A 26,227-nucleotide genomic window follows, 5' to 3' on the forward strand; every position below is an offset into this window, starting at 1 on the left:
GAATCTTAATAAACAACCTCCATGACACTATGTGCCAGGCTCTGTTTATTTTAATTTTCACAATTCTGTGAGGTAGGCACTTTTATAACTCCCATTTTACAAATGAGAAACCCGGGGTTCACGGAGGTGATTAACTAGCCAAGACTACTCATCTCGTAAAGGACAGTCCAGGGTTCAAACCTAACACTCTGGTTCGAGTTTGTGCTTTCAGTAAAAAACTATCCGGCAATTTTTCCAACCGTCAGTACTGGCAACTGGGGAATTAACGGAAAAGGGAATCAACAAAACTGTCCACACCTCGTAAACAGTGCTGATACACCGAAGAAGCCTGATGTCCCCAAGAAGGGCAAGCGAGAGGCCAGGAGGTGGGCCCGCTCTGGAGCAGCTCTGACAGACGCAGATCCTGGCGACAGAAGAGCCTCAGAGACCGCTCCGCCGCCACAACATCCCTCATTGGGTCCCTTCCAGGGAGCGTCGAATCGCGGGCGTCCAGAAGGAGGAGGGATTTCCGGGTTCGGTGGAGCCAATACTGGCCGCGCCGGAAATACCTATTGAGAAAAGGCTAAGGCATACCCGGTGCTTGAAGATCCCGGTGAATCTTGTGTTCCACAGACTCAGAAGAAAAATCGGGAGGTTACTCTTCCTCTAATTGTCAGGTTCTCGGGGCAGTAGGAAACAGAAGTTGGGACATGGACAGCCGCTTGCAGGAGATCCGGGAGCGGCAGAAGTTACGGCGACAGCTCCTTGCGCAGCAGGTCCGCGGCCGAGGGAGGAATCGAGAATGCGCGTGCGCGGTTCCCATGTCCTCCCCCTCCCCCTCTTCTCTGTCTTTGCCTGCCCACTGCGGTGCATACTTTCCTGGTCCCGCGACCCTGATCCCAGGGCCTACCTGCCTTTCTTGTTCTTAACTTCATCAGTACCCCGAATATTCTCCATTCTGTGCCGCGGTCATTGTGTTGCTAAAACGAACGCCACGACTGATCTTCAGCAACCATTATGGAATGCGCAAGTGTCTGGCGCGTGGCTCAATGATGGGGATGCAAAGCTTTGGTCTTTGTAAATAAATTACCGTAGTTCATGCAAGGAAAAGTGACTTGTTACCCCTTAAGTTTCTCTAAACTATTTAAATGGTCTTCTCTGTCTTGCCTTTCTTCTTAGCACCTGCTTCTTGAGATTGTGGCTTCCTTGTGAGACAGATTCTTAGTGTTTTCTTTGGGATTATGTCTAAAGACTGCATTAGAAATAGCCTGAGTGTAAATTTTAGTTTGTGCATCTTGTGTGTTGCAGTCCGCTGTGCCAAGTACGGTATCTTCGTCATCACCCACCGCTAATATTTGAATTCTTACTCTCTATCAGTCACAGCAAACCCTTGAAATAAGTATCATTAACTTCACTTACCGAATAATGAAACAGACTAGAGAGGTTAAGTAATTTTTGCCCCGTGTCACTCACCGCCAGGCCAGAAAATTGAACCCAGGTTTGTTTCTCCAAAGCTTGTCTTCACTGCTTCTGGTGTGTAAGTTAACACTTGATTAGGAGAGTACACATGCAGAAAATGCAGATGTACCCTTCTACTTGAAGTCAGAGTTTGTGTTTCCCATCCTACCATTCCTATCAGGAAAAGCGATGGAGGAAATACTAAGAGGTTTTAATGAGGCATCTTACTGTTATTTTTCTCCGTAATGAATCGGTTTTAGTAAATGAAAATTTGAAACCTATACTCTTATGATCTGATGGAAAGGTTTATGGTATAGTGTTAAAAATGTGGGAATTTGGAATCAGATCTCTTATGTCCCTCTGGTATTATGATCTGGGCCAAATCAGGTATCTTTTCCAAGCCTTCTTTTTCCCACCTTCTTTTATCATGTTGTCTTCAAAATATTCAGTAGCTTTGTTACCACTAAGTAGGGTTCTTATTTTTTGGTTTCAAATTCTTAGACTCAAAATGCATTCATAATTACTATATACCAGGGGATCTAGTAGCCGTTGGCAGTTCAACTGTGAATAAAAAGTAGTCCCTACCCTAAAAGAGCTTGCACAGTGCATAAAGTGTAATAATGGGTGCTGTTTATTAAGTACCTTCAATGAATCAAGACTCTGCTAAGCTTTTTATATACATTATCTTTAGTCATACAAGTCAGATGCTTTTTGCATCTTATAGATGCAGAAAATAGAGCTCAAAGAATTTAAGTTACATGCTGAAGTCCACAAAGTTTGTAAGGTTACAAGCTGCAGTTTTAGGTCTTTCCATGCCCTTTCCGGTACACCAGCTGCTCCCTAGTCTTCTAGTTGCTTAGGAGCCATTCCACTTAAGGATGTCTGATATAATCAGTGACAGACTTCCACTTTACCAACTAATTTCAGCCTTTCTTTCAATTGCTTTTCTCTATATGAACAACACAGACTGATTTATTACTCTGCAGAACGTGATTTGTGCAATTTATACTTTATGATTTTTAAAAAATTGTCCTTCTTCCTTTCTGATTTCTGTCCATCCACTGTAGTGCAGCTCAGGTCAGAACTTTGTAATGAACGCTATCTTGATCTCTCTGGCTGAGGGTCTTCTTCCACCTGGCTTTCGTTGTCCTTACTGTTGAGTACACTACTTACGTTACTTACTGTTATACAGAATATGAACATCAGCAATTTACACCTGCTTTTTACTTAGCTGTAGCTTTATTCCAGAAAAATCGTATATGCTTTCAAATGATGCCAAATTGTTCTAATTATTCAAATAATGTATTTAGTGCTTCCATAATGAAAAATCTGTGATTTACTTATCCCATCATTCCACAATTTTTTTTGTTTTGGAGCATGAGAGGACAATTATATATATGAGCAGAATTTTGACTTAAAGCATTTCTATTGTAATACATTGTATTCTAATGTAGTAGGAAATCTAATTGGTTCATTCAAATATTGAGCATCTACTCTGAGTCTGGCATTATGCAAACTGTTGAACATACAGATACCAAGAAGACAAGAGTTCATCTCCTTAGGGAGCTTACATGTCACTCGGGGAGAAGTAAACAAAAGTAAAGATAAAATAATTGAAGTGTAAAATAAAATAATTGGAAGTAGTGATAAAGACTATGAAGCAGTAGAAACAGGGAGTAAGCAAAAGTGAAACATAAAATAATTGAAAGTTGTGTTAAGTGCCATGATCCGAATAAGGAAATGAGATAAAAAGGAGAAAAGTAGAAGGAGGCTACCTATTCTATGTACTCCTTGAAGAAATCACTTGTACTCATCTCAGACCTGAAGAGAGAGGAGTCAGTCATGGAAAGGTTAGAAATCATTTTAACTATGGGAAGTAGATGTGTCTTCTAACTAATGAGAATAGGGTTCAGGAAGATTTTATGGAAGAGTTAAAATATCAGGAACATTTGATATATTGGAAGAGATTTATCACTGGAGAAACCTTAGGGGAGTCATGAAGTAGGCAAACTAAAAAGGCAGTGGTAATTGTTTAAGATCAAGGCTAGGGACTTGTACCTCTGATATTTCAGTATATTTCCTTTCCTGAGCTAAAGGGACTATTTTTTTTTTTTTTTGAAGATTTTATTTATTTATTTGACAGAGAGTGAGAGAGGGAGCACAAGCAAGGGGAGTGTAAGAGGGAGAACCAGGCTTCCCGCTGGGCAGGGAGCCCAATGCAGGGCTCGATCCTGGGACCCTGGGATCATGACCTGAGCCAAAGGCAGACGCTTAACGGCTGAGCCACCCAGGCGCCCCTAAAGGGACTATTTAATGCAGATTTCCTCATGTCCTTCATATACTTCAAAATATACAATAGTTCCTCATGGCCTATAAATTGCATTCTGCATTTGTTCATTTGACTTTTAAAGGTTTCCGTGAACTGATCCCATTCTGTGTAGCCAGCTTACCTCAACTAGTTATTTGTTGTATTTTGCAGAATTTCCCCAGCTGCCAAACAAAATTTGCATTACCATTTTTTAGGTATTATTAAAATTCAGTATTGTGCCTATAAATCATTGTATAAAGACTTGAATAAAACTGGATAGATATTACAGCACGAGATAAATGAGGTATAATATATGAGCTGATGGATGCAAAGTGTTAAAGCCTACCACCCTATATACACTATATGTTAGCTGCTTTTTTTGATGTTATTGCTACTACTACTAAATTATGTTTTATTATTTACTTAAAAAGTAGAGGGTTGGCTAAAATTGTCTTAATTTCAAACATAACTGAAAGTATAAAATGGTTGCTAGCTCTCATATTTGTTCCTAATTAACATGGTTTTGTTCCAAGGTATTTCCTGTTTTTCCTGCACAGTAATTAATCCATTTGCCTGCTGAGGTAGTTAGGGTTTTGTTTTCGGTTTTTTGGTTTTTTTGTTTTTTTTAATACCTGATATATTAAATATTGCTGCAGAAGCTGGAAAGGCTATCCAATGCATTATGATCTGGTTTTTGGTTTTTGTCTTTCCTCAGTTGGGAGCCGAAAGTGCCGACAGCATTGGTGCTGTGTTAAATAGCAAAGATGAGCAGAGAGAAATTGCTGAAACAAGAGAAACTTGCAGGTCAGTTGAATAATTTTTTTAATGACATGTTAATTTTGTGAAAGGGTTATTTATTTTTTTAAAGATTTTATTTATTTGAGAGAAAGGGGGAGAGAGAGAGAGAGAGAGAGGGCAAGAGGAGGAGGGAAGAGGGGAGGGAAAGGGACAAGCAAACTCCCCACCGAGCAGGGAGCCCGACATGGGGCTTGATCCCAAGACCCCAGATCATGACCTGAGCTGAAAGCAGATGCTTAACCAACTGAGCCACCCAGGTGTCCCTGGCTATTTTTTTGATAAACAAATAATCCTAGGTATAAAGTGTGTTGTTATGACAAGCGTCAAAATAACGATTTCAGAAATACTGGTTTTTAGTATTCATGAATTATGAAATACTTTCTGAATATAGTAAGTTCTCGTTCATAAAGTAGTTAGAAAATGGAATGTTAAACTAAGAGTTAGCTTACATACCATAAATAAATAATTATATTTACAAACTCTTATAAAAGAAAACACACTTTGCCCTAAAAGTGGTATTCATTTGGTGGTTCATAGAGCACTGCAGAATTTTTCAGTATTCTGGTTATTAATTTGAGTGTCAATTTTGCTTAAGACAAATTAGAATGTTATATAATGTACAAGTCTCTTTTTGCCATACATCCACTATAAAAGCTTATTCGGTTGCTTTCTCATAAAAGTAAAATACAGAATTACCTGTCAGGTTGTACGATTTTTTTTTTTTTTTTGATTTATAAACTGGGTGAATAGATACTATTTAATCAGAAAAAAATGTGCCTTGTTCTGTTTTTGTAAACTATTATTATTAATAGCTGCCATTTATGCATCTTTCTATATCTGTGTGTGACACTTCAGTTTTAATTTTCAGGGCTTCCTATGATACGTCTGCTCCAAATGCAAAACGTAAGTATCAGGATGAAGGAGAGACAGATGAAGACAAAATGGAAGAATATAAGGCAAGTAGAGAACAGGACAAATTTCTGGTCAAGAAAAATATAAATTATTACAATAATAGATTATTTTCCTAAAATTTATTTTTATTTTTTTTAAAGATTTTATTTGTTTGAGAGAGAGCGTGCACAGAGGGAGAGTGTAGACTCCCCGCTAAGCAGAGAGCCCAACGTGGGGCTTAATCCCAGAACCCTGGGATCATGACCCGAGCTGAAGGCAGACGCTGAGCCACCCAGGCGCCCCACAATAATAGATTCTTATCCAGGAAAGTAAATTGGATGAAAAGCTCAATTTTAAACTTTCTAAAATAATTGTCAGTCGCATAGGTATACAGGCACACCGTGGAGATACTGCAGGTTTGGCTCCAGACCACCACAACGACGTGAATATCGCAATAAAGCAAGTCAAATGAAATTTTTTGTCTCTCAGTGCATATAAAAGTTATATCTACACGATTTTATAGTCTGTTAAATGTGCAATAGCATTAATGTCTAATAAAACAAGATACATACCTTAATTTAAAAATACTTTATTGCTGGGACGCCTGGGTGGCTCAGTTGGTTAAGCATCTGCTTTCAGCACAGGTCATGATCCCAGGGTCCTGGGATCGAGTCCCGCATCCTGCTCCATGCTCAGTGGGGAGTCTGCTTCTCCCTCTGCCTGCAGCTCCTCTGCTTGTGCTCGCTGTCTCTCTCTGACAAATAAATAAATGAAATCTTTAAAAAATACTTTATTGCTAAAAAATGCTAGCCATCATTTGAGCTTTTTAGCAAGTTTTACTCTTTTTCTGCTGGTGGAGGGTCTTGCCTCAGTGTTGCTGCAGCTTCCACGTGAGCACTTGCCACTTCGCCTTACACTCTGATGTTATGGAGGTGACTTCCTTCCTTAAACCTCAGGAACCGACCTTTGTTAGCTTCAGACTTTTCTTCTGCAGCCTCCTCACCTCTCTCAGCCCTCATAGAACTGAAGAGAGTGAGGACCTTGCGCTGAATTAGACTTTGGCTGGAGGGAATGTTGTGGCTGGTTTGATCTTCTTTCCAGACCAATAAGCTTTTTCCATATCAGAAATAAGGCTGTTTTACTTTCTTATCATCCATGTGTTTACTGAAGTAACATTTTTAATTTCCTTCAAGAATTTTTCCTTTGCATTTCTTTGCATAAACAACTTAGCTGTTTGGCACAAGGGGCCTAAGCTTTGGCCTGTCTCAGATTCCACATGCTTTCCTCATTAAGCTTAATAATTTTTAGCTTTTGATTAAAAGCGAGAAATGTGCGATTCTTCCTTTTACTTCAATACTTAGAGGACTTGTAGGGTTACTAATTGACCTAATTTCAATATTGTGTCTCAGAAAATAGGGAGGCCCAACGCGAGGAAGAGAGATGAGAACCACCAGTTGGTGGAACAATCAAAACACAACACTTATTGATAAAGTTCACATCTTGTATGGACACGGTTCAGCGTGTCCCAGAACAATTATAGTAGTAACGTCCGAGATCACAGATCACTGAACACCGTAACAAATATGGTAATGAAGAAGTTAGAAATTTTGCAAGAATTACCAAAATGTGACATAGAGACATGAAGTGAGCAAATGCTGTCAGAAAAATGGTGCTGGGGCGGCTGGGTGGCTCAGTCGTTAAGCGTTTGCCTTCAGCTCGGGGCGTGCTCCCGGCGTTCTGGGATCGAGCCCCGCATCAGGCTCTTCCACTGTGAGCCTACTTCTTCCTCTCCCACTCCCCCTGCTTGTGTTCCCTCTCTCTCTGGCTGTCTCTCTGTCAAATAAATAAATAAAATCTTTAAAAAAAAAAAAAAAAGAAAAAGAAAAATGGTGCTGATGGACTTGCTCAATGCAAAGTTGCTACAAACCTTCAATTTGTAAAACGTGCAATATCTTCAGAGTGCAATAAATTAAAGCACAATAAAATGAAGTAGTCCTGTAACCAATTCAATTAAGATCTTTCAGTTTCCTCATTTTAATGTAAGATGTGATGGATGTAAAGCATAATGCCTAGTAAGCATTGGACAATAATACTCTTAAGTAAGACTAAGGAGGTAGGTGTATCAGAAACTTTGGATAATTGGATCACATTTTGAGTGGCTATAGTAATGTCTTTTTTGAGATATGTTATTCCATGTTTATTATGTAGGGTAGTACAGTTAAGATATTTTGAGAATCCATGGGCTTGACAACAATGTAAAACTGTTTCTGAAAGACCGAAGGAAAAAACACAACTTCTAAACTTATAGTTACAATATTTAGTTGAAAAGAAAGTATTATAAATGAAAAACCTATCTCCCATTTATTTTAAGTTAATTGTTGCACAACTATATTTAATAGAGAAGAGAATGCATAGTTTCAGTAAGTCTCTAGGAAGTTCAGTGATACAATGACCTAATCTCATAAATACTTTTTTGTGTATTGCATTTTGGTATATGCTAGTATGCAACTTAAATATTAGTGATTATTGTTATCATTTTACTTTATTTGCTTATTATATAAATATGTATATTTAACCATGTATATTTTCTGGTATTTTAACATTTTTGATCTATAAAAATAGAAGTTTCATATGGTTTTTAATAGAAATAAAATTGCCCCATTGGTGATTATATCTTTCATGATTTGAGCTAAATTCTAATATTTATAGTATGAGATAAATAATATTAGACAATACAGTCAATAAAATCAGTAGTTATAGACAGGTATTTATTGATGAGAATGAAAATGAAAAGGAAATTTTTATTTATTGTAAAAATAGATAATGATAAGAATGCAAAGACTTCAGTATTTGACTTTAATGATAATTTGAAAAATTATGTCTTAGGGAAATGAAATATTTATATTGAATCTTAGTACTCAAGATATCATAAATATATAAAATATTCCTCCTATACATAAAATGTCTATTTAATCTTCCTTTTCCAAGGATGAATTAGAAATGCAACAGGAAGAAGAGAATTTGCCTTATGAAGAAGAGATTTATAAAGATTCTAGTACTTTTCTTAAGGTAAATAAATTTTCATATCATAACTCTTCACATTTCAGCTCTATGCATGAAAAAATTTTAAATACTTATTATTTTCAATATTTTTTCAGTTACTAAGAAATCATTATTATAAAGTAAAAATCATTTTAAAATTATTCTTGAAATAGTCTTCTGATATTTGGCTATTTAGGCTGAGATAATGCTATATCAATGTCTATAGCTACTAAAAAGTAATAGTGTCATTTTAGTTGTGTTTTCAAATATTATTAATTTTTTAAATCTATATATCAATTTTATTTTGTATGGCCTCAGAATAAATAAAATACAGTGTTAGTATATCTGCCATTAGAGTAAATGCTCTTAATTTAATTTTGACTTTTTCTTTAGGGAACGCAGAGTTTAAATCCCCATAATGATTACTGCCAACATTTTGTAGACACTGGACATAGACCTCAAAATTTCATCAGGGATGTAGGTATGTTAGATTTGTTGGGAATATGCTGTTGCTAACTCTTGATTACATACATGTACTTTATCCATTTTGTGGATAATGTCTAACAAGATTATTTTTCCTGGCTTGGCTTTTCTAATTCCGAAATTATTGTTCCTGGCTTCCTATTTCCATTTTCCATATTTCCAGTATGCCTTCCTTTTCCTTCCAGCAGTGTTACCCCCTTCCTTTCTTCCTTTCTTCCGTCCTTCCTTCCTTCCTTCCTTCAGTTTGGTCCTTGCATTTTTATTTTACCTTTAATCATTCCCTCTTTGATGCTTTTCCTTTTATTTGTAGGCCTAATTTTCTCACCTATATTACTTTTTTCCTTCTCTCTAAAGAATTTAACATTTCTTGCAAGGCGGGTCTGTTGGCAACAAATGCCCTCAATTTTTATTTTTCTAAGAAAGTCTTTATTTCTCTTTTATTTTTGAAGAATAATTTCACAGAGTATAGAATTCTTGGCTGGTATTTTATTTCTTTCAACAGTTTAAATATTTCACTCCAAACTTTTCTTGCTTGCATGTTTCTGGGATATTGGATATAATTCTTATCTTTATTCTTCTGTAGACGTGGAGTTTTTTTTCCTCTGGTTTCTTTAGGATTTTTTCTCTATCTTTAATGTTCTGTAGTTTGAAAATGATGGCCGTAGGTTTGGTGTTTTTTTGGCACTATACTGTTTGATGTTCTCTGAGCTTCCGGGATCTGGTTTGTTGTCTGACATTAATTTGGAGAAATTCTCAGTACTTATTATTTCAAATATTTCTTCTGTTCCTCTCTCTCGTTCTTCTGGTATTTCCATTATACACATTACATCTTTTGTGGTTGTCCCATAGTTCTTGAATTGTCTAGCTTTTGTTTTGTTTTGGTTTTTGTTTTTTCAGATTTTGTTCTCTTTGCTTTTCAGTTTTTGAGGTTGCTATTAAGATATCCTCAAGCTCAGAGGTTCTTCCCTCAGCCCCTGTCCAGTCTACTAAGAAGTCCCTCAAATGTATTATCCCTGCATTTTTAAAAACAGCTTTATTGAGATAATTCATGTACCATATAATTCACCCCTTTAAAGGATATAATATTTTTTTTTAGTAAATCCCGTTTGTGCAATCATTACCACAATCTAATTAATTTTCATCTCCCCTAAAGAAACTCAGTACTCATTAGTAGTCAGCTCCCATTGCCTTCTCTTCATCTGTCCCCTAGCCTTGAGTAACCATTAACTGATTTTCTATCTCTAACAATTTGCCTATTCTAGACATTTCATGTAAATGGAATTGTACAAGGTATGGTATTTTGTGACTGGCTTCTCTCACTTGGCACAATGTTTTCAAGGGTCGTTGATACTGTGGCACAAGCCAGTTCTTCGTTTATTTTGACTGCGAAATAATATTCCATTGTATGTATATACCACATTTTGCTTATCCATTCATTTGGGTTGTTTCCACTTTTTGGCTGTTATAAACAATGCTGCATGAATATTCATGTAAAGTTCTTGTGTGAACATATGCTTTCATTTTTCCTAGGCATATATCTAAGAGTGGAATTTTTGGGTCATGTGTTAATTCTGTTTAACTTTTGGAGGAACTGCACAATTGTTTTTCAAAGCAGCTGTACCATTTTACATTCCTCTCAACAATGTATGAGGGTTCCAGTTTCTTCCCATGCTTGACATTTACTATTACCTGTCTTTTTAATTACAGTCATCCTAGTGAGTATGAAGTGATAATTTCGCTGTGGTTTTGACTTGCATTTTCCTAGTGATTAATGATATTAGGCATCTTTTCATATGTTTGTTAGCTGTTTAAATACTTACTTTGGAGAAGTATCCAAACTCTTTGCCTATTTTTTAAGTGGTTATTTGCCTTTTTATTATTACGTTATAAGAGTTTATATTCTCAGTCCAGGTCTCTTATCAGACATATGATTTGGAAGTATTTTCTCCCATTCTGTGGGTTGTCTTTTTAGTTTCTTGATGGTATCATTTGCAACACAAAAAAATTTTAATTTTGATGTCATCTGATTTATTTTTTCTGTGTTGCTTGCAAGCCATATTATTGAAGTAGAAACTGATTTTGGTGTTTTCATGAGCAAAATTTAGCTGTAGCATAAAAAGTTGTGATAATGCTAAGTGAAATAAGCCAGTCACAGAACAAATACATAAATACTTGGGTACCTAAAATAGTATCTGTAATATGATAAATACTTACACTTTTATGAAGTACCTAAAATAGTCAAACTCCTAGAAGCAGAGAACAGTGGTTTTCAGGGGCTGGAGGAAGGGGATAATAGGAGGTTGTTACTGAATTGATACAAAGTTTCAGTCATGCAAGATGAATTCATTCTAGAGATCTCTATAGCATAGTGCTTATAGTCAGCCATGCTGTGGACTGTAGTCAATAAAACTTTAAAAATATGTTAAAGGTAGATCTCATCTTAAGCATTATCACACATGCACGTGCGTACGCGCGCGCTCACACACACACACCCAGAAGAACACAAGAAAACTTTTAGAGGTGATGGATATGTCCGTTGCCTTGGTCGTGATGATTTCACAGGTGTATGTATATGTCTAAATTCATCAAATTGTATACATTAAATATGTGTGTTTTTTATGTATCAGTTATACTTCAGTAAAGGGTGTTTTTTATGATAGTTGTCAGTAAAGGGTGTTTTTTATGATAGTTGTATGACTGAATTTCAGTATCCACCTTTCTGCTTTTAAGATACTTATTTCCCTACAGCAGAGATAAAGTACTTAGGAAACTATTATGGATTGAGAAAAACTTGAACTTTCTGTTTTATAGAAGAGTGAGAACCAATTCTACTGTGATTTAAAACCTGACTATAATAAAATCTTTAAACTTGTTTTATTTGCAGTTTGTTTTATAAGCACTGATTGAAGAGGCTTTACAGAATCTTTCACTTTTACTCTTTGATATTAAAGTTATTAATATCTGTACTTTTGGTTTTTAAATTAAGATGCTTACAGGATTTATATTGTTAGGAATATGTTTCTTGGGGGGGTTTCCAAATAAAAACTTTCAGGAATCTTTGATATTCAAAGCCCTACTTATCCCTATAGCTGTTTAAACAAGCATTATGCTGCTTTACCTAAAATCTCTTCTGAGCTCAAAGATCCAAAATATTTTTGAGGACACGGGAACAGTGAGTCTCCTGTTTTTAAAAATCCTTGTAGGACTTGTCCATGTTTTTTAAGATCTTTTTTTTTTTTAAAGATTTTATTTTTATTTATTCGACAGAGATAGAGGCAGCCGGCGAGAGAGGGAACACAAGCAGGGGGAGTGGGAGAGGAAGAAGCAGGCTCATAGCGGAGGAGCCTGATGTGGGGCTCGATCCCACAACGCCGGGATCACGCCCTGAGCCGAAGGCAGACGCTTAACCGCTGTGCCACCCAGGCGCCCCATGTTTTTTAAGATCTTAAGCCTGAAAATATATGTGAGGACTTGGTTGATAATGATGTGGAGATGTGAAATCTTTAAAATTATAGATATTGATATATAAGAAATACTTGTGGAGAAAACAACTTGTCTTGGAGGTGAGAGGTAGTCTACTATTAGGGACTCATTATCTTCTTTACTAGATTTGTTCCAGGATTGTGTTCATGAGCCATAGCTAATTAATTAAAGATCATCAGCAGTGTTTCTCTCACCTTTAAGTATTGTTTCTTTCTATATGTAATCATAAGAAAGAAAAGAAATACTCATTTTCTCTGCTTTTGATAACTATTTAAGAAGTTAAGTACAGACCTCAATAATCACTAGATTCTTAAGGAGAAAGAATTCTTTTAGCTAATAGAAAGGGGGAAGAACATGGTAGAAGAAGGCAGTTGTTCTTTTCCTTCCCTGAATGAACAGAATGGCTTCACTTAATGCTGTGAGCAGATTTAACTTAAGTATGAGAGATTAAATGGTTTATTGATTTGGGCTTTAGAACATCTGGGTTTTTGCCTGCATATGGGATTAAGGTCATTAGATGTGAAATATATATATGAAATATTTAAAAAATACTCAAAATTAACTTTTTTAAAAGGACATGAGAATAAAGTAGTGATTGTGTATTGTTTTGTTTTCCTGAGAGGGCTCATAACCTTTGAATGCACTGGTATTAACTTCAGCTGTATTGAAACTTAGTATTTTTTGTCCTCAGGTTTGGCTGACAGATTTGAAGAATACCCTAAACTGAGGGAGCTCATCAGGCTGAAGGATGAGTTAATAGCTAAGTCTAACACTCCTCCTATGTAAGTCTGTTTTTTCAGTCACTTTTTATTCCAACTCAGGCTTAAAATAGCAGTCTTTTATCCTATTGCCTTTCTGTTTGAAAAAAAAATTCAGCACCTATACAATGTTAACAGACTGTTTTCTTCTATATGGTAAAATAGATTCGTTTGACATTCCAGTGCTGAGTGCACTAGTAGGTTCTCATTTTATTTTATTTTTTTCAGTTTTCTAGATATATTTTTTTCAGTTTCTAGATAATTTCCTTAAAGTGTCTTTAAATGTTTTTTCTTAGAAAAATCATTCATGTTTTTGTATTCTTGAGTTTCTTAAAATGTTTTTAAATGACTTTTCCTCTCAAAAAGCAATTTATTGAAGGAAGTTTAGAAAACTTAGATGAAGGAAAAGAAGAAAATAAAAATTAATTATAACTCAACATTCAGGGATACTATTCTTAACATATTGGATTATGAAAATTCATTAACCTTTGCTAAACAGAATAATGTTTTCCTCAAAAATGTGTAAAAAGTCTTTGAAATTGGAAAATCTACTTAATTCACATTTAGCTTACTTAGAACATTTTATACATTTAACAGTTTGCTAAAATGTATACTGTTAGTCATTAGAACCACCACAAAGAAGTCCAAGTGTGTGGAGAAAAATATTATCAGATTCTAGTATTATTCCAATTAAAAAAAAACTCTTGAAGTATTTTATACTTAAATTACTTTCATACTATGTGTAAAAAACCTTTCAGTAAAGGCTAGTCGTAATTTATACTAGGTAGCCAGAAAAGGCTACTAATATAAACAATTTTATTAACAAATCAATAAAAGAAAATTATATCCATCTTTAGAAACAGTTTTTTAGAGGGAGGATTTTAAAGCTAACAAATAGTTTTTCTAACTTAACAATTAAGAAAAAAAATAATGTGGTAGTCTTTAGGAAATTCAGATGATGATGAAATGGGGCTCAGAGACTTACGTACTAGTATGGATTTTCAATTTTAAAATGAGAGAAGTACATTCTTGACATACATGGGGAAAATATGATTTTAGTTTGTAGCGTGATTATATCCATCTTCTAGAGAAGAGTGTTGGAAGATGGTTTACTGTCTATACTGAAGAAAGATACTCCTGCATAAAAAAGTATTCAGTAATTAGTTTATGATTACTTTGTAAACAGTATTTAGTAATATTTAAGAAATTCCTTTCATTATCATCTGTAAGGTATTTGAAAATCTCTTAGTCATTTTTTATGCCTTAATCAAATAGGTACTTACAAGCAGATATAGAAGCCTTTGACATCAGAGAACTGACACCTAAATTTGATGTGATTCTTCTGGAACCCCCTTTAGAAGAATATTACAGAGAAACTGGCATCACTGCTAATGAAAAATGCTGGACTTGGGATGATGTATGATGAAACTTTCTACATTGTAATTATTTATTTTTCAAATGAATATTTGATGAGAAGATTATAAATATTCCTATCTTTTTAGGAATCATAAATATGTAGTATATAATGTGGTGGAAGATCCCGGGTACATTGACAGATATTACCCTATCTTTGGTCTGATTCTTCTTTTTGGGGCAGAAGTTGAGCAGGTAGTGAATAAATAGTCCGTAGAAGCCTCATAGTTTCAGTCTTAGAGTCCTTGGATATATAGCTAGAAAAGTCTAAAGCCAGAATGATTGATAACTCTTTCTGCATTTGCTTAGTTTTAGTAAACATTAGAGTATAATACATTTATAGATATAGATATAGATATATATACATGATTTCTTCTTTTCAAGGAACTTACAGTAAAATGGATAAAAATACATAATTTCAGTATAATTGTGATAAAATTACATTTTCCTAAATAAAGGTAGGCAAGCTGATAACTTCAGTTAGTTACATAAAGTTACCTGTTTTTACCGATCAGTAACAAAGATAACAAATACTTACTGAGTACCACTCTGTGCTAGGCAATGTGGTAGGTACTGAAGATTCAAAGATGACTAAGACCTCGTACTTGAACTTAAGGAGCACGTAGTTTAATGGGATAAATATTAACCTAAACAGATAATTGCATTATTATTTTGTTCTGTAATAGAGGACTGACTGTATAAGATGATCTGAGAAAAACTGACCAAGCCTTGGAGGATGGGGTACATGAACAAAGAGGGGGTGACACATTAACAGTATAAACAGACTAGTTGGAATTGGCAGATAAAGAAAGGGATGGTGATTCCAAATGGAAAGAACAGTAAGAGCAGAAGGGCTGGAGGCAAAGAATATCTGGTTTGTACGTTGATGTTAGAACACAGTTTGGGCCTTTTTTGAGATGATGTCTTCATAGAAACTTACATTTTTATCCTGAAGACATTAAGGAGTCTTTGAAGAGCTTTAACCAGTTTAGTTAAATGTTCAGATTAGTGTGTGGAGGACGGAGGAATTTTTCCAGAGGAAAAGTCTGGAAAAGGGAGAGCAGTTAGAAGACTTGCAGTAGCCTAGTTGGGAGATGAAGGGACCTTGTATTGCAGTGATGTTAGTAAGAACAGAAAGGTGATAAATTCAGTAATGTTTAGTAGATACTGTGGTGAGATCTAGTGATTAGAATGAGAGGGAGAGTTAAGGATGACTCACAGGTGTGAGTCTTGGCATAAGTGTGTTGAGTTTTCACCAGTTGAGGAAGAGTGAACTTAAGAAGAGCTGGATTGGAGGGATTAGATCGTATTGAACATGTTGATTTTGAGGTGCATGTGAGACATCCATGTGGAGGTTGTAATAGGAATATATCATTCAAAGGACAGATCTGTGTTTCAAAATACAGATTTAGAAGATTAGCACATCAAGCCTATGAGAATAGTTGTATTTGTCCTGAGATAGTGTCTTAATTATGGTAACATGTGGATTGACAGTAAAGCCTCAGGAAACTTATACATTTAAGAGGCACATATAAAAGAGAGGTCAAGAGAATGGGTCAGAGATGAATAAGGAAAACCAAGAATATAAATGTCATAGGGGCCAAGGGAATAGGGTGTGTCAAGAAGAGAGTAGGCAGGAGTGTTGAGCACAGAAGGGAGGTCAGGAAAGAAAAGGACTGACACTGTAAGACTGGTGTTTCACAGGATACTGTGCTGAATCCTTGCATGTCCTCTTCTGAGTTAATGATAGTTACTGTAATTAATATTATTTAATCTTTAAGATACACCTCCAGTTTTTCCTCCTTGGAGCTTTTCCTTTTGTCTTCAATCCCTCTGACATTTTTTATTTACATTTTTATGGATCTTATCACTTTGAAAAAGGTTTTCCCATCCTCTGATGATAAATATAATTTGTGCTTATTGTTGAAATTCAGAAAGCTAACAGTATATAGTATTCTAAAGACAAAAGGTATAATACTCTTGATATTTATTGCTGGGAAGTTTTCTGGATAGGTTGCACAAATTTATGTTCCTTCTAGTAGTGTTTAAGAAATATCTGTTTAGCCATATCTTCATCAAAATTGATTAATAATATAAAAACAATCTTTGTGACTTTAGTAGAAAACAAAAAGAATATTGAAAAAATAAATCTCATGTCTTTGATTAGTATAGTTTATCCTTGAACAATGTGGATTTGAACTGCACGATTTCACTTCTATGTGTATTTTTTACAGAACAGTAGTGTAAATGTATTTTCTCTTCCTTATGATTTTCTTAGTAACATTTTCTTTAGCTTACTTTAAGTATAGAGTATAAAATACATATAACACACAAAATATGTGTTAATTGACTGTTTATGTTATCAGTAAGGCTTCCAGTCAACAGTAGGTATAAGTAGTTAAGTTTTGGGGAGTCAGAAGTTAAACTCACATTTTCTCTGGGGGGTATGGGTTGGTACCATTAGCCCCTGCATTGTTCATGAATCAACTGTAATTAGGCTGAACTTCTTTCTTCTCTGGCCAGTCTCTAAGGTTTGGTCAGTGAAGGCACAAGAGCTTCAATTATATGTGAGACTAACAGAGTTTTTGAAATAAAGAAACTCCATTTTATATGCATATTCTTGATTTCAGTTTAATTTCACTGAACAGCTCTGGCTGGCATATTGAAATGTTTTATCTGACCCTAGAGCCCTAAGTTCTTAACCTATAGTGATGATATCCTCAAGAAAGTGCCAGTAGTCATTACATAAGATGTAAATAAGAAAAGTACTTGGATTTCACAGGTATTCTCTTTTCACATTAAAGAGTCATTAGTGGTCCATACATTTTGGTAAAGGACATAAGCACTTATTTAAAATACCAACAGTTAGCATTTAGAATTGCAGTGTCAAGAGAGCAATATGCTTAATGTTCTTCACTAATACGTGTCATCACTTATTTTTAGCGATTTCATGTATAAACGTGGGAAAATGTGTGTTACATATATACTTATTCATATTCCCATGAGAATATTAAATGAGCGATTTCAAGATTTAAAAAAAGGCAGAGTATAAAACTCAGTAGGTTTATAGATATTGTAACTTATTTCCATTATTACTGTCAAATGTTTTTTTATTTCGATTGTTACTATTTAGAGTAAGTTACTAAATGGTTACTAAAGTTAATATTTTTTAAATAAATGAAACATAGATATTTGCTTAAATTATGGTCTCTGAAACAACTGTGGCAGAAAACTAGAAGAAAAAATATTATATAAAATGGTTGGTTTTACAGTTTTTTATGTAACTGGAAATTTACAGATTTAATTATTGAACTTTTTTTTTTTATGTGATACACAAGGGAAACATACACATACAAGGGAACACATGCAAGGGAACAACACATTCAAGAGAAACAAAATTATAGATTACTTTTTTTTTTTAGTTTCAAGTTTTTATTTAAATTCCAGTTAGTTAACATATAGTGTAAAATTAGTTTCGGGTGTAGAATTTAGTGATTCATCACTTACATACAACACCCAGTGCTCATCACAAGTGCTCTCCTTAATACCCATCACCTTTTAGCTCATCCCCCACCCACATCCCGCCATCAGCCCTGTTTGTTCTTTCATCTGTTTTGTTTCCTAAATTCCACATGAGTAAAACCATATGTTGTCTTTCTCTGACTTACTTTGCTTAGCATAATACTCTCTAGCTCCATCCATATCATTGCAAATGGCAAGATTTCACTCTTCTTTATGGCTAATATTTGATTTAAATATATATCACATCTTTATTCATCAGTTGGTGGACATTTGGGCTCTTTCCATAGTTCGGCTGTTGCTGATAATGCTGCTGTAAACATTGGAGTGCATGTGCCCCTTCAAATCAGCATTTTTGTATCCTTTGGGTAAATACTCAGTAGTGCAATTGCTGGATCGTAGGGTAGTTCTACTTTTAACTTTTTGAGGAATCTCCATGCTGTTTTCCAGAGTGGCTGCACCAGTTTGCATTCCCACCAACAGTGAATGAAGGTTCCCCTTTGTCCGCATCCTCTCCTGTTTTTTCTTGTGTTGTTAATTTTAGCTATTCTGACTGGTATGAGGTGATAACCTCATTGTAGTTTTGATTTGTATTTCCTTGATGATGAGTGATGTTGAGATCTCTTCATGTGGCTGTTGGCCATCTGTATGTCCCTTGGAAAAAGTAGACTGTATTTTTTTTTTGGCATTTCAGACTTAAAAGTGGTCATTATAATGAAATGTGCATATTGACTTATTTCCTATAGAACTTCTGTAGATACTGGAAACCAAATCTTCCCCAAACATTTGTTATATTTCATTTTAATTTTGCCCCTAATTTTGGGGTAATTTAACCTCTTCCTATTTCAGTTTCTTTTTCTGTAAATCATAAAGGGTTGCTTTCAGCCACATCTTATAAAATTCCATTATTCTATGAATATGGTCCCCATAACCTTTTTCTGTGTAAAATCAAGTCTCTGTGTATGTGTGTGCATATGTGTTTGTTTTCTTAATATAGAATAAGTAAACAGAATAAGTTGTAAGGATAAAATTTATTTTCTAATGAAAATTAGTACATTTAAAGAACACATCTACTGAAAGTACTGATAAATCTCAGTGGTTGTTCTTTTGGATTTAGGATGATTGGGAAACAAAATACTTTTATGGAGTATTGTTTTGTTTTCCTACAGATTATGAAGTTAGAAATTGATGAGATTGCAGCACCTCGATCATTTATCTTTCTCTGGTGTGGTTCCGGGGAGGGATTGGACCTTGGAAGAGTGGTAAGATGGTTTTTTTAAATTGGATTTTTAAATTCATAAGAAAAAATATAAAAAGTTTGAAGAGAGATGTTATTTTGTCCTTTGTTTCCTGAACAGTTGCTAAAATAGAGGGAAAAAAATATGTTCAGAAAAGAATGCGTGAAAGGCAGTACTCTTTAGTTAACTAGCACTAGGGTTCAATAGGTCAAAATATGATATGTTGCAACTTCAGGAGGAGAACAGTTTAGACATAAAAAGTACTCTTCTGAATAATAACTGCTGAATTCCAAATAGAAACCAAAACAAATTGGAAAAATAACACAGCACCTGGAACACATGGTTTGAATGATTGAATGAGAGTGAGAAAGAAGTTACGTAACACCTGTATTTGAGCATCTTGTAAAGTTTCCTGTATTTCAGAACTTTATTTTTTATTGCAATATTTTGGATTTCTAAATGGAAACAGAGTAACAAATGCTTTTTTAGCCAAGAATCACGGGAGCATGTGGCTATTAGAGGGCTTCATTCAGTTTTGGTCTCAGTTCTGCTGTCTAGCAGTGAAACTTTGGCCCCAAATTTAATACTGTCCTGTCTAGCTTCCCTGGCAGTCTTCCCACATGGGCTTTCGTTAAATTGATTGGGGCACAAGGGTCTCTCCATATTAGACCCTTGTGAAGTATAATGAATATCCAGTGCAAAACAGATAACTGGTGACAGGGACAGATACTTATCTTGATTTTTGAGATTTTAAAATAAAAATCCAAGTTCATTTTGAGGTGTTTCTCACTCTACACAGTAAAAGCATTCCTGAAATGAATAGTACCAACAATATTGTACTGGGGGGAAGGACATATCTTACGTTTTTATTCCCACCAGCTAGTCAGCAGCTCCATTGGGTAGTAGGCCCTCAATATGCCACTCTAAGCAATATATTAGCAAGTATTTATTACATGTTCTTATATAACAGATTCTGGGACACGAAGGGTAAGATCTCTATTTTCTAGATTGTATAAAGATGAAAGTACAGTTTTATCCAGTAATGAGATATACATAACAATTTTAAGGCTTTGAATTTTTTGAAGTTGTTAATATTAAATATATAAAAATAACATAAGACTCTCAGTTGAAAAGAAGCTATCGATTAGAATACTGTCAGTAGTCTTTAGCTTTGTCAGAGAATAGGAAATTGAGGTGCTAGGAATCAAATTATCTGTTGAATTTTATGATTAAAGAGAAACTGAGTATTTTATGATTTAAAACCCACTTTCTGTTGATGACAGTGGAAGGTAGTATTAAAGAATTGGAGTATAACTGTAATTCTGTGTTTCGATATTTAACATTATAGGTGATGTTAATATCCAAAATGTATCTATGCATTCTGTATAATGGCTGTATATTTAAAGACTGGTATTTCTTTTTTTCTATTTCTGAACTAAAAATTACTATGAGATCTTGGAATTTAGTGTCTCAAACCTCTAGGAAATTTTTTAATGCTGCTTTGTTATTTTAAGTATTGTTTACTTCTTTTAGCTAAGGATTTTTTTAATTCTTTCATTTCTAGTGTTTACGCAAGTGGGGTTACAGAAGATGTGAAGATATTTGTTGGATTAAAACCAATAAAAACAATCCTGGAAAGACTAAGACTTTAGATCCAAAGGCTGTGTTCCAGAGAACAAAGGTTGCCTTTACTGTTTTGTTTTATTTTCATTATTTTCCCTCAAGCTTTTCCAAATGACTGTATACTGTTTAATTTTGGTAGAAATGTTCTTTCTTACAAATGGCATTGAACATTATAGTAGTACATCCAGTTTAATTTTAAAATATTTTAATCACCATTTTAGATCAACCTTCACTGTGTTGGAGAAGGTAATATGTATTCTTGTGTGTCCTAAACTGCTGTAATTCTAAGTCAGTATGGACTTTTGGTACCTCTGACCCCTCCAGATTTTTTCCCTTTCTCTGGGCCCAGAAAAAAGAGATGGCGTCAAGACTCTCACGGCTGGCTGGCTTAGAGGCATATTATTTCCTTCTCTTTTTCCTACATAAGAATCCTAAGAACCTACACAAGAACCCCTGAGAACCTCTGCTCCATACAACTGCCCTGGTACTATCAGGCTTTAAAAGTTTGTCCTCCAGTCTCTCACTCTTTAGGGAGAAACTGGTGGGAGAGTCTTTCTTTTTAAGGGTTTTTTGACTGGAAAATTCTTTTGAAGGGAACCTAAGTTACCCTTGCCATGGTTCATGGAGTCAAGTGAGAGATTAAATTTATTCAACCCATACTCCTGCCATTTGGATTAAATAGAGAAGGTCAAAAAAACAAACTAGAAAATTCTTTGATTTTCTCATGTTGAGTAATTAGAAGTCTGTATACATGAATAAAGTCCTCTCTCCATATAAAGAGGCTTATATCTTGTATATCGTTTTGATCTTAGATCATATATGAGGCCCAGTATAACATTATTTTAAGATTCCAAGGTCAAGTGCCATGCTTCCATAACTGGTGAAAACAAGTTATTATCTAGTGTTGCAGAGGAAAAGACTCTGTGGTCATTGACACAGTTCTAAAACATCATGGCCCCAGATTTAATACTGTCCTGTCTAGCTTCCCTGGCAGTCTTCCCACATCCAGAGATCTAGGTTTTCCTATTGTATTTTTGCCCATAGAACTATTTCCCAAAGATTTGGAGAAATGAGTTTGTTTTGGAATTGGGGACATCAGAATGTAAAACATTAGGAAATATGACTACTGATGAAGAGACTAATTGCTCTGCTCTTATTGTTATTTAGGAACATTGCCTTATGGGGATCAAAGGAACTGTTAAGCGTAGCACAGATGGGGACTTCATTCATGCTAATGTTGACATTGACTTGATTATCACGGAAGAACCTGAAATTGGCAATATAGAAAAGCCTGTAGAAATTTTTCATATAATTGAACATTTTTGCCTTGGTAGAAGACGCCTTCATCTGTTTGGAAGAGATAGTACAATTCGACCAGGTAGGACCTCAGGAAATCTTTAAAAAACTTGATGGCCCCTGGGGATATAGGTGTCAAGAAATAGTATACACGGCTGTGTAAAATAAAATTCTTATGACATGTTTGATTTCTCTTGCTGTACTTCAGATATGCCAAGCTCATTCTTTTCTCTTCATGGTCCTCTCCTTTCATTCGAATACCTGCCAGATCTTTTCTCACAACTCTGTCTAAACTGGCCACCTTCCCATTCCATTGCCCTCCTTCCTCCTTCCAGCACTCTCTTTCCCCTTACTCTGTTTTCTTTTTCTTCATAACACTTATCATTAGATGAATTGCAGGTTCATTTGGGCATACGTTCTAGTCAGTTTCTCCAGCGTGGAGTCTCATGAAAGGCAGAGGTTGTCTTATTCACTTCTTTCTACCCAGCATTCGGATCATTCAGTAAATAACGTGTTAAAGAAATGCAGAAGTGAATGGTTAAATAATCCTGCAGACAATAACCATACATTTGTGAAATACAATTCTTGGCTGTATTAGAAACTAAAATACCTAGCTTGTTTGCTTACATTTATAGTGGTGGTGTCTTTTCAAAATTTTAACTTTTTATGAAATCAATACAATGTGAATTTATACTTTGAAAAAAAATGAGTAGAAAATAATTAGACTGTTTGGACAAAGATTTTTTCTTAGAGGGCACAGCTTTTATGTACAGAGTGTCATTGAAATATAAGTATATTCTGTTTCTTTTATTGCTTTCTCAGAAAATGTAAAAGTAGCATTGCTTTATTCATGATACATAAAATCAGTCTCTTTGCCTTAGCATGTTAGAAATCCAGTTTAAAAGTGAAAAGAGCCAGAATCTTGTTTTCAACAGCCTAGATTTTATAAAAAGTAAGAAAAGTTAAAGAATTTATAGTAGAATAATTGGCCATTAGAGTACCTAAGAATTTAGAAGAAACTCTGATTTTCATTCTAAAAAAAGTAATCCTTAAAGTTGCCTTAATTTGTCTGTATGACATAATCCATCCCTCATCTCTCTCCCTGCCCATCAGCTGTTTCTGTGTGCTTTGACGAGCACAGAAACTTGAAAATATTTCAGTTGTAGAAACTCAGGGTCTCAAATTTCATGAAATTATATAAGATAATAAAGAGAAAAGTAAATAATTGAAAAATCAGTCTTCATTAGGATTTACAGTTAATCTGTAGTTTTTCCCATTCCAGATACAATTTAAACAGAAATCATCCTTACTATAAGCTAAGTTGTCTAGCAATGTAGCTGACAAAATTACCTTTGTACCGATAGAGGCACAACATGTAATAGAAATCCTGAGAAATTATTTTTATTTCACTTAAGATATAGATCTGAATTGGATGTTGAAGGCTGTAATTTTCAACAAGTTGAAAGGATAGAATGGGCACAGAGGTGGAGTTTTGTGTTTGGTTTTTTTTGTTTGTTTTTTATTTTTGTTTTTTTACATTATGATTTGTTTTTATTTTTTTTATTTTCAGAGGTGGAGATTTGTATGCAGACAATTATAGTGATTCATTTTTTTTTATTCAAATGAAGTTGTCATGAAAAGCATTAATGAAAAATGTGATTGGAAAGTTAGTTCAAGTTTCATCTTAAAAGACATTAGATACTATATATACGAATCTGTGCTTTGTGGAGAGCCCTAGAAGGTTAGGCAGAGAAGTAACATATTTTAAAGTTTGTTTTAGGCTTTCCACTTTCAGAGGAAGGAGAGTCTGGGAGAGCATTACAGTATATATGTGTGTGTCTGTGACATGTGTTGGGGGCTGGCCTAGCAGAAAAATAAAGGCTCACGTTTGAGGGTGACAGTAGATGTGGAAAAATGGAAATGAATAGGAGCAACGTGGTAATTGAATTTCTAGCATCTATCAGCTGGGTTAATGTAGTGTTGAGAAGAGTAGAGGCAAAAGTTGATTCTAGGATTTTAATCAGATAACAATGGTATCATTTCCACAAGTAGGAAGGTTAATAAAATTTATTAAATTTTCACTGAGCCCAAACTCAATGTAGTGTGTAATTTTTTTGTAAGTGCTACTCTCACAGAATGTGAAACATGGATGGAGACAATGAGGAAGATAATTTACAAAAGTTAACATCATGCAGGTGAAATAAGATACATACATATGAAATCTATATAACCATGATTAAATGCCATGCGTTCTGTAAAAAAGATAAATATTGGGTGAGTGATAGGGGCATCTTTATTTTTTATTTTTTTATTTTTTTTGATAGGGGCATCTTTAAAAATGCATTAGAGATTTGCAGTAGCTCCTAAAGGATCAGTAAGAGAAATGGGGGGAAAAAAAGATAATCTTTCTTTTCCTCTATTTCAGGCTGGCTTACAGTTGGACCAACTCTTACAAATAGCAACTATAATGCAGAAACATACGCATCCTACTTTAGTGCTCCTAATTCCTACTTGACTGGATGTACAGAAGAAATTGAGAGACTTCGACCAAAATCACCTCCTCCCAAATCTAAGTCTGATCGGGGAGGTGGAGCTCCCAGGGGTGGAGGAAGAGGTGGAACTTCTGCCGGCCGTGGACGAGAAAGGAATCGATCTAACTTCCGAGGCGAAAGAGGTGGTTTTAGGGGGGGCCGTGGAGGAGCACACAGAGGTGGCTTTCCACCTCGGTAACTTTTTAAGACACCGATTTGTTAATGCCCCGATACCTTCTTCACTGCAGTTTGAATTCCAGTTGGGAGACTTTGTTTAGTACTCAGTTCCGGCTTGCACTTTGCTTTAACTTCTCTAAACTGCAGGAATATCTTAGCCAATCTCCCTCGAAGTTGTTACACATATTGTGTAGTTTTAATCCAGGAAAAACAGATCATCCTGCCTCTGGGCATGTGCATGTAACTTAACAATGAAACAAATACCTTCCTTTCAGAGACTAATTTGTTCTGATAGATTCCAACTAATTACAAAGGCTTTTGCTTTTTAGAAATAATTTAAGTGAACGGTAAAAAAGACCCAATCTGTAGTGTCATACTCGTGCCAAGAGCAGTTGATAATAGGCATCCTGCCACTGCTGTCATAGCAAACGGAAAGCTGTTGGGGAGCCTTGATAGAATGGAGTTGGGACAGATGGTTCAATTCTCTCAAAGTTTTAGCATTTTCTTGATGAAACAATAAAAAGAGACTTTTTTTTCTTTTCAAAAAAGTCTTATACTCAGATATAATTTGACTACTACAGAGAAATTGAGAGAATTTGAACAAAATCACCTCCTCCCAAATCTAAATCTGATAGGGGAGGTTGGCGCTCCCAGCGGTGGGCAGGGGAAGAGGTAGAATTTAGTAGGCAGACTTAAAAAGAGAGAAAAAGCTCATCATCATTTCAGTTGCATAGCTACAGATGACTGTTAATCACACCTCTTACGAAGCAAAGGAGGACAAATATCCAAGTGTTAGAACTTTGGTGTAGACTTGAACTTGGATTGACCTTCAAAGTAGCTTCATATTCCTTAGCAAAGTAAAAGAAATGAGGCAACAACAGAGCCCTGGTTATCAGGTGTTTGGGAGACTATAGTATTTGGTGATGAGGAAATGACATCTTCAAACTTGTAATGGAGAAAACAGTATAAAAATCAATGATGGGAAACCCTCAACGTAAGACAGCTTAGAAAATGGAACTGCAGTTGCCTTTTATTAAAACCATATGGTGTGTGGTTTTGAAGAGCCTGGTTTTGCAGATCAGTTGGCTGTATAAAACTTTCTGCTGTCATTTCTCTTTCTATACTGTAACTCATGTTTTAAATGAATTCGATGAACGAAATACCATTGTTGTTCTTGAAAAATATATTTTTTATTTTGTGTATGATTTTTCTAATGAAACTTTAAACCTT

The 26,227-nt window shown here is 35.1% G+C and overlaps 1 protein-coding gene across 1 annotated transcript; it reads left to right on the top strand.

The window, feature by feature from the left end:
- Nucleotides 1-26,227, top strand: METTL14 (methyltransferase like 14). Its single transcript, XM_008689463.2, has 11 exons — nucleotides 1-755; nucleotides 4,461-4,549; nucleotides 5,412-5,499; nucleotides 8,423-8,503; nucleotides 8,870-8,957; nucleotides 13,134-13,224; nucleotides 14,476-14,617; nucleotides 19,302-19,394; nucleotides 20,935-21,051; nucleotides 22,161-22,371; nucleotides 24,715-26,227. Exons 1-11 carry the CDS (start codon nucleotides 690-692, stop codon nucleotides 25,017-25,019), a joined length of 1,371 nt encoding a protein of 456 aa, XP_008687685.1. The 5' UTR covers nucleotides 1-689; the 3' UTR covers nucleotides 25,020-26,227.

The sequence above is a fragment of the Ursus maritimus genome, unplaced genomic scaffold, assembly GCF_017311325.1.
Source record: "Ursus maritimus isolate PB19 unplaced genomic scaffold, ASM1731132v1 scaffold_11, whole genome shotgun sequence".
Lineage (NCBI taxonomy): Eukaryota > Metazoa > Chordata > Mammalia > Carnivora > Ursidae > Ursus > Ursus maritimus.